The sequence below is a fragment of the Artemia sp. Qi Xiang Cuo genome, chromosome 6, assembly GCF_049724085.1.
Source record: "Artemia sp. Qi Xiang Cuo chromosome 6, ASM4972408v1, whole genome shotgun sequence".
In the NCBI taxonomy this organism is placed as follows: Eukaryota; Metazoa; Arthropoda; class Branchiopoda; order Anostraca; family Artemiidae; genus Artemia; species Artemia sp. Qi Xiang Cuo.
Genome location: NC_142799.1, coordinates 41,173,672 through 41,183,427, shown reverse-complemented (window position 1 = coordinate 41,183,427; position 9,756 = coordinate 41,173,672). Strand labels below are relative to the sequence as shown.

Below are 9,756 nucleotides of genomic sequence, written 5' to 3'. Positions count from 1 at the left end.
AGCATTCAAAAACTATTTTAGGCAGAATCACGTCTCCATATATCCACCTAGGACAATATTTAGTTTAGAACCCTTTCAATAGCTATGAAATGTGCACTTATGGAACTTTGTTTTTCTAGCAATATATCTTGGTTTATACAGATCTTCCAATTGCATGGCTTTCACCCAGTTAGTCTTCCCAACGTTCTCTGCTTTGTTAAGACACGACTAGTTGATAAATTATGATTCCCCAAAAGTTAACTTAAAAAACAAGTTGTAAAATTACAGAAATCATAAGGAGTTCTCTAAAGGGAGGTTAAACAATTGCATACAAAGGGGAGGGACGGATTTCGAACTAAAATTTTGGCCCAAAGACCATTCTCAGACCAAGTTCAACAATCAAAATCAAACACAAAAGATGATTATTTAAATGTAATTACGATAATTAGTTACGCACAACTAACTTAAACGGCAGCCTCGGTCAAGCAAAGAGAACATTCATACTAGTTAAAATAAAGGTGATGAGTAATTAAAAATTATTCAAGTTTATTTCAAAATTAAGACAAGATATATGTATTAGGTAACTGTTGCTTGAGAAATGTCTTCTTGAAACAGACAAAACTGGTGACATTAACTCCTACATTGGTATAAATTGTAGTTACTTTATTCAAAAGAAGAAATTTCAACAAAACACAAATACTGGACTGAATAGACGAAGTTGCCTTTTTATGGGTAGTTTCTGTAATCAGGGCTTCGTATAAACACTAAACAGCTTTTTTGCAAAAATATAAGAGTCAAAAACGGTCTTTTGGTGGGGCCTTATTTGTGCCAAGTCTGTTACAGAAATCTCAAATCTTACTTCCTCCTCGAAGATATACATAAATACGTAATTGATTTCTTGGAATAGAATTGATTACTCAATAAGTGAATGAAGTTGAAGGATAGCCTGTTGGGCTTAAAGATTTAAAAAAACATGGTGTAACGTCAAACACTCGTTTGTTTGTAATTTTTTGTATCCAAAATCTTCTTTCCACACATGGCACATATTCCAATTTTATAAGCACAAGCTTGACAATAATGAGATCCAGGCTGGTGCACTTTTTGTCGACATACCTTACATGATTGAAACTTGGATGTATATGGGTTATACCTATTTTTGGCAGCAGTGAGCGCTTTATTTTCTCCAACTTTTCTCCCTCCTCCTTCAGTTACATTCCTTGCCCCAGATTTCCATGGATCTGGTGTGATTACTTTTCCAAGTTTCTTCTCGCATTTTTCACACACCATTTCAATCTGTTTTACCTGAAAGGAAAAGAAAACTTTTAAAATAGTACAGCCTTTAAGTATTTTTTTTTTAACAAAGTGTTTCTCTCAAAAGCCAGGAGTAAAGTTGAAACTTAAGACAAACAAAAATTATTACTTCACAAATTACTCAAGATATATCTGACATTCTGGCTCAAAAGAAACTGATTCGTGATATTTTCTGATATCCAGAGAATCCAAAAAACTAGCATTTTACTGAAAATTGAGCTTGGTTGAGCTTTTAGAGAAATAAAATTATATACTAAATGCTATCAATATCACAATCGGTGAAAGACCATTGAGAGACTTACAAATTACTCTTTTTTTAGGTTACTCATGGAATCTTCTACTCCAAAAGAGAAATCCTGTTTTTTCAGTTTAGTTTTGTGTTTTCAGCAAAGCACTAATTTTTAAAATTCTACAGATATGGGAAAATATCACGTGTCCACTATCCGAATAAGTTTTGTAAACATATCTTCTACAATCTGCGAAGGAGTAATAATTGTTGGTTTTAAGTTTCAACTTTGCTTTTTGCTTTCATAAGAAAAACTTAGTTTTTTTTAAATAAATTTTGGCTTGTTTTGTTGTTCTTAAACATACATAATAGACTTTAGAAAAAATATTATTTAGTTCAGGTGATGAAACTAAAGAAATGAATATTATTTTTTGTCAAAATGAGACACCAGTTGCATGTTTTATTTCCTATATTCCTTAAGCTTTCCCACAAGATGGTTCCATTGCAACTGAACCCTGTGCAACTGAGTCCCTGTGTAACTGAAACCCCATACAACTGAATCCCTGTTCAACTGAGGCCTTGTGTAACTGAACCCTCGTGCAACTAAACCCCATTTAACTGAACCCTAGTGCAACTTAACCCCCGTGTAACTGAATCCCTGTGCAACTGAACCCTGTGCAACTGAGTCCCCATGCAACTGGACCCTCGTGTAACCGAACCCTTGTGCAACTGAACCCTATTCAGTTTTTTAGCATTCTACAAATGTTAGGTAACCATCATAAACACAAGTTAGAATCTTTACATATTCAACCTTATTGGAACTGTTTGTTTTTTTTTTTGTTTTTTTTTCTAAGTCAATAGATAAATGCCTATCAAGATGATTCATAAAAAAGCTCCGTTTTCTTGTCAACACTGATAGACTCCAAGATATGAATTTGAAAGAGATTTACCAGGAACAGGTAAATAATGAACTGGAGAGTTAAAAATTTTACAGTATAGAAGATGAATGGAATAATTTTAATAAATTGATTGTGAAGTTGCTGATGGTGTAGTGGTAGTAGCGGTAGTAGCATGCACATTTTCCCTTTTGGTCGGTTGAACATGCAACTTATTGCAACCTGTAAGTTTCAACGTAATACCCTAAACCATTCCTAAAATATTGCTGGTATGCCCTTTTTATAAGCTATATGAATATAGTGAGTTTTGATTCAGCTAGACACTCTCCTTAAGATTCCAAAAGAGCTTCACCTTAATACCTTACTTTTTTTTAACCAAGAATAAACATGCCCCCTGCATAATTTGCTATGTGGCAGTCCCCCCCCCCTGCCAACCCCAGTTTTCATTTCCCGCAACCCCAGTCATTTTCCCTTGATTTGAAAAAATCGGCTCCAACTTTGCTCCCCCACCCCCCCCAGGATTTTTACGAAATTACGCAACTGCCCCCCCCCCCCATCTTCCAAAAAATAAATCCCAAAAGTGAACAATGAACAAATTGAATAAACTACAGCCCTTATCCAAGGGTTGTGGGTGGTCTTGTCATCCCCAGTGACATTGTTATTGGACTTTTTAGCTATGTTGAACAGAATGGCTTTCTTAAAATTTTGATTGGTGGCCTTGGGGGGGGGGGCAATGAAAAGGGGAGTGAGAGGGGCCTGGTGCCCTATAATCACTTTGTTTAACATCTCCCCAAATGACTGCCATAAAACTCTCCATTGGTAAAAAATAAGATAAGCTCAAGCTGCAGTAATTAGAATTTACCAACAATGCAAAACTAAACTTATCCCCGGTACCTGTCTAAGTCTCAACAACTCAAAAAACACAGACAAGAAAACAACATAGTAAGCACATGAAATAGAATCGTATCAGAGGCAACATTGTAGCACTGCCTATACGAAAGAGCCACAAGGCTTCAATGATTTATTATTTATTATAATTAATAAAAAAAATCCCCCCCCCAATAAGTTTTACAAAGAAAAGCAAAGAAGCCCATTAAACCAAAAATGAGCAGAAATAAAATCGAGCAATCTACCAAGGGTGAAACTACCACAAATAACCATCAATAAATAAAAGAAACCCAAAACGAATAGGAATTACAATAAATAAGCAATTCAAACTAAAAACAAGCAGAAATTAACACGAGTAGGGCCAACAGCCCCCATACCTTCTCAAAACCAGAACATAATTTGCACTTTACTGAAAAAAAGTACAAGTTACCCATTTTTAAAATGTATGGTTTTTATGGAAGGGATGATCATGTAAACTTTGGAGGAGGTCATTAGATTGGAAATCAAAGTTTTAGTTCCACTCTTGAAGAACCAAAGGTAATCAGAGGGTATCCAGCCTCTCCCTCCTAACCGCCATTTTTTCCCCAAATGCATCTGATCAAAATGTTGAAACAGCCATTTTGTTCAAAATAACCATGCCTCCAATATAACAACCCACCAGCAGCTCCTGGGGCAAGGGGTGTAAGCTAAGCCAGCTGCTCAATTCTAACACATAAGGTTTTAATGGAAAAGGTTTTTGGAGTTTCATTGGAAAAATTGTATCAATTTTGGAGCTCATTGAATTGGAAGTCAAAAGTTACAGTGCCTTTTTTTAAGACTCAAAAGTGATTGGAAGGCTTCCAACTCCATGCCCATTTTTTCCGCAAATACATCCAATCAAAATGTCGAGATAACCATTTTATTTAAAACAGACCAAAGTTTAAATAATTATGCCTCTAGGGTTCACAACTCCAAGTCCCTGGTGCAAGGGCTGTAAATTATGCAAGTTGTCTATTCTTAAGAAAAGGGGGTATGTGTGATCCTGGATATCCAAAAAGGCATGGTGTATTAAGGTCAAACTTTAGAGAAATGTCAAGAAGAATACCAAATACAATAAAAATACCAGCAATATCTAAAGAATGGCTGATGATATCAGCTGTCACATTGTTTGGGAGATGTTTAGGGGCATCCTCAACTAAATCAAAAATACTATGTGAATCCATTATTACAAGAAGACATATCTGTAATATCTCGAGAACAGCTGAGGGCATTAAGTTTAAACTTTCAGGGTATGTTGAGGGAATGTTGAAAAAGGCTGGAGTACAACTAGTTCCCCTCCCATTTCCTTTTCAGCTGCAATCTCCTCAAAGACATCTGATCAAAAGTCGTTATCTAAATTCATATAGTTCAAAGATTCACCACACAGATGTTTACTACTCAACATTCAGGAAAGGTCTTATTCATCTGAAAAAGGGAGAAATAAATCTGCTTTAATAGTTTGTGACATCCGAATTTCTTTTTTTGCGCAAATAAAACAAAGCTATTTAAGAATGATCTTGACAGACATTTATATTATGACTTTAAAAAAGAAACAATTCTAACAAGGCTGGACATGTAAAGATTCTGACTTGTGTTTTGCCTCATGGTATTGCCTCATATTTGAAGAATATTGAAAAACTATGTTTGGGGGTTCAGTTGCAATGGGGTTGAGTTACACAGGGGTTCATTTAAATGGAGTTGAGTTGCATGAGGGTTCAGTTGCATGACGGTTCAGTTAAATTGGGTTTGGCTATACAAGGGTTCAGTTGCAGGAATTCAATTTCTTGGGGTTCAGTTACACACACACCCAACAAGATATGTGCAAGTTTGTCACATAGCTAAAGCATCCAAGGTGCATGTTGTTACTGGTATATTTGAGAATTTGCAAATCAAAAATTCCACTATTTTCATGAAATGAGAAGAATTTTCTTTTGGCAGAGTTTTTTTTCAAAATGGGTGTTTTAGATTTTCTCTTGCTAATGGGTTTGGGAGGGGAAGTACAAAAGACTGGGGCTTGTAAACCTCTAGTGAATGGTAACAATTAAGACAAATTTATAAGAAGCAGTACTACTGTCTCTAAAACTGAGCCATTCTAGAACTATGCAGCTTTGAACTGAGCCCTTAAACATATCTCTGAGGTCTTACAGCAGCCTCATAGCCCTGGCAGAAAAAGGGATTAGAAATAGATGAAGGGATGCAGGCTAACCATGTTAAGAAGCAATTTTCCTTGTTTCCAAGATAGGGGGCCATAACTTAGAGAAAACGGTTTGAGAACATGTTAAATTGATTGGATCTATCAGAATTTTCATTCCCTGGCACTTAGACTGTCTTTGAGCAAGAACTGGTGTCTTGTGACATGAAATAGAAGAAAACACCCCTTTGCTGTTGCACGATCTAATTTGTTGCTTAAAAAAGTCATTATCAGCTGACAATTTAACAAAAACCTTGGTGATCACTGCAGTATTCATATCATTGTCAGCTCACAAATTGTAAACAAATATGGAGTCAATGTAGCATTCTTGTCATACTTGAGAGGAGTTTATCAAGATTTGCACTCAAAACCACCTGTTTAGGGTTCAGAAGATTGAATCCAAATAAGTCTGTTGGTCCTAATGGAGTTCATCCACAGGCCTTGAAAGAGGCACATTTAGAGCTTGCCCTTCCCTAGACAAAACTGTAATTAAAGTCTTTGGATACCAAGCAAGTTCCTTAAGATTGGCAAAATGCAAATATTATCCTGTCCACAAGGGTGGAAGTAGGAATTATATTTTCAAGTACAATTCATGAAGGAATCATGAATGCCACGATAATGAAACATTTAATTGGCAGAAAACAGTTCACAGACAGCCAATATGGCTTCAGATCTGGATGCTCAGTTGAGACAAATCTTACAGGTTCTTATGACTATTTCACTGAGTTGCTAGATTGTGATACTGCAGTTGACATGATCCTTTTAAATTTTTGCCAAAGCATTTGACAGTCTGTCATTGTCTGCTGAAGATGAAACTAATGGCTATCAGCATTCAACTGGAGGTTGTAGAATGGGTGATGCAGTTCTTCACAGGAAGAAAGCAGAGATTTACAGTGTTTGGGGACAATGGGCAAGAATTCTTCTCAGAAGTTGACAGTGGCATGTCTCAGGGAACAATATTGGGTAAAACAATTTATTAGTGATGCTCGACAAGCAAGCTGAGCCTTTACACTCATGATTCAAAGCTTACTGGCTCTGCAGAGTCATCATTTACAAGAGCTCAATGGCACCAGAAGAAAATTTTATAGGGGGGGGGGAGACGCCAGAATAGCCATGGTGGTGGGGGACAGGGAATATATTTGAGGATTTTTTGTAGGGACAAGTTTATCTTTAAATACATTTAGGAAGAAATTCTAAAAAAAAAGAACAACTAAATTTGCACACAAAACAAACGAAACTGAGTAAATTTTAAACAAAAAGGATTCCTGGCAAAGGGATCAATCTGTTTAATTAATAATATATTTAATTACTATGCACTTAAACTTAAAAGAAAATCAGATTCAAACCAAAATTACAGAAAGATTTATTACTTCTGAAGATTACACACTTGTCTTTATGCAATTTCCTAAACCTTAGAATAGGTTATAGAAGGAGTAGAGATAGGCTACTCAAAATTCATCCTGCCTGCATAGATACCATGTTTTGATTCTATAACAGCCATGTAAAATGTACCTCTTTCATAACAGGACAATCTGCTCCTTGAACTGAAATCCCTTATATCTTCAGACATTTACAAAATATCAAAAGAAAACCAAAACTTAAACTTACAATCCAGCTGTCAAACTGACCCTCTTTTTTTGATTGTCCGATTCAACTGAATACAGCAAAAATGTTAGAAAAAATTTGTCATAAGAGATTCTCATCAAATAGCTTTTGATAACAAACTGTAAGTAAAAAGTAACTTGGACCAATATTCACCAAAACTAAAAGCAGAATTTTTTTATGACAATTCATACACCAACAAAATTGGCTATTTATACTGATTCTAAATGTATTAAATTCATTCAGTTTATTGTTACATGCCCAAAACCATAAATCTGAGAAAATGTGCCTGACTTTCAAAAAAAGGGGAAACACCCCCAAAATATCAAGCAATCTTATTGAAAACCTCTTTATTAGATACATCATATCAGATAGCCCTACCATAGAGGTTTCAAGCTCTAATCAACAAAAGGTGGAACTTTGCTGTTTTTTTCCCAGAAAAAAGATCATTGATGCATGTTTATTGGTTTTGTTGTTTTTCCCAGGGGGTGATTGTATTAAAACCAAGGTCCTAGATAATTGGAAGAGAACTCATTCAAATGTAAATTTAAAATTTCTTCTAAAGTGAACATACAGATTGGCCCAGGGGAAAGTCTTGTTTTCTGTCTTCCCAAACTACAACTTTGCCCCAAAGAGGACAAATTTGAAATCAATTTAAAATTCTGAGAAGGTAATTGATTTAAAAGTATCAATAAACTATATTTTTAGGGTTCCCAGTTACAAAAGAAGTAATGCCACATGGTGACAGTACTGGATTTAACCAAGCCGATTCACTTTATTTTTAGTGAAATTATGTTTGGAGATGTTTAATTTACATATAAGCTATAACAAAGGGGGGTGAGACATTGTGTAAGTGGGATTGGTATAGACGTCTAAAAGAGCATATTCTAATGGCCAAAACGCTTACTTTTAAAGGGCCTTCAGATAAATGTTGAAAGAGGTAGGGGGAGTAGGAATTAATTAAAATGTTCCTCTATGTAGCTAAAATATGCATGCCCAAATCTAACAGCAGAGAGGTGGAAAGGGCAATGCAGGCCATCATAAGCCCTGCCATAAAAATTTTTTAGGCCTGGCAAATGCTGCCAGAAGCTCTGTTTTCAGCAATTTTAATTGAAAAAAAAAAGATTTTCAAAACACTAAAAAAAAACATTTCTTTAATGAGCAAGGTGTTGAGGAGGGAGCAGTCCCCCTTATATACAGAGTAATTCCAATTTGTTTTAAGTTTTAAACTTGCTCCTTACTTTTATTTGAAAAGTATTTTTATTTGTTTAAATACATTTCATGAAATGGTAAACCGTCAACTGGGGTGAGATTGGTAATCAGGGGTGACATTGACACAACCATAGAAAAACGTTTCTTTTGACTTTTGACAACAGATGGTGCAATGAAAAAATATGAGAAAATTCTAGATGGCTCTTTAGATTATCTTCGTCAGTAAGTGTGGAAATGACGTCCATCGAGTAAAGAGTGTCTGTTTGCGAACTGGTTGTGTAAAGTAAGTACTTTTCATTATGTTTCAGGGTACTGAAAATTTGTCTTATCATGAAAGAATAGGTGACTGTTTTCTCTTATGGGGCATTAGTAGGCTTGTAAATATGATCAGAAAGTCGCCCAGTAAGTATTTAGGGATTTACCTTTAAACAGAAGGAGATGGTTGAGTTGTCAAAGTCACCCCTTGGAGAAAGGGTATTTCGGGGGTGACTTTGACAGTTATCAAAATGAAACGCGTATGACGGAAGGGCCTAGCAGAATATACGACGCGCTATCCAAACAAGTCCACAGTTTCCAAAGAGCACTCTAAGACCCTAATCGCTCGTCTATTGGGTGAGATGAGGGAAACATCTGCAGAGACTATAAAAAACAGACTCAAGGCTTGTTCAGTATTTCCCATAAAATAAGACACCGTCATTGCAAATATACCCAGGGAAGACTCAACTATAAGCAACACTGTCAAAACTGTTGGACAAGCAGTTACAGAGATGTTTGCTTGTATGCGCTATGGGAAAGATGATACTGCTCCACAATGTTGGCGTCAAAGATTGGAAATTACGCCAGGAAAAGGTATCTCGTCTGAAGATGTTACAAATGCCACAGTTAGAGGAGTGGAAAAAGAAAGGGAAGCAAGACGACTAGTGCCAGAGACAATGGCGGCTCTGACTCAGATGATACTGTTCCTGATGAAATTCAAAGTGCCAGAAGTAAGAAGTCAAAACCTTTGAAGAGAAAATCCCCACAGTTTGTTCAAGATGATTTCAGTTATGACAGTTTACCAGAGGATCCTCAGTTTGACGACGGTTCGGACTCTGATATGAGCATGGGACCTGCATAAGACCCTAGTCAGGGTCAGGCTACGATGGGGCACTATGTTGTGATCAATTTGGCTGGAAAGAAGTCCATATCACAATACGTAACCAGAATTGACAAACAATTTGATCTGACGGAAGATGAAAATAAAAGTGCTGGAATCGATATCAAGTTAGAAATTACATCTCTAAAGCGCGCGGCTTTTTTGCGCTATAAGTTTGTGCTAACAGAAGAAACACGTTGTGTCTACACAAGCCAGGTAGAAATAGTGTAGCCAAAGCCTTCTAAGGTTGGCAGTACCTCAACCACCTCTAGTCAGTTGGTGTTTGGGGTGGATTGGT

General features: G+C 36.2%; 1 protein-coding gene across 3 annotated transcripts in view; it reads right to left on the bottom strand.

Annotated features, from left to right (window-relative positions):
- Window positions 1–514: 514 nt before the first annotated feature.
- LOC148951240 (cysteine-rich PDZ-binding protein) overlaps window positions 515–9,756 on the bottom strand; it is a 37,781-nt gene continuing 28,539 nt past the window's right edge. For 2 of the 3 annotated variants that reach the window (XM_089090753.1, XM_089090752.1), the window contains one exon: window positions 515–1,281. In XM_089090753.1, coding sequence (XP_088946879.1) covers window positions 964–1,266 — 303 coding nt within the window. In that variant the 5' untranslated portion in view covers window positions 1,267–1,281 and the 3' untranslated portion in view covers window positions 515–963. The remainder of the gene's footprint in view (window positions 1,282–9,756) is intronic. The other variant, XM_089090754.1, reaches the window with a different exon arrangement.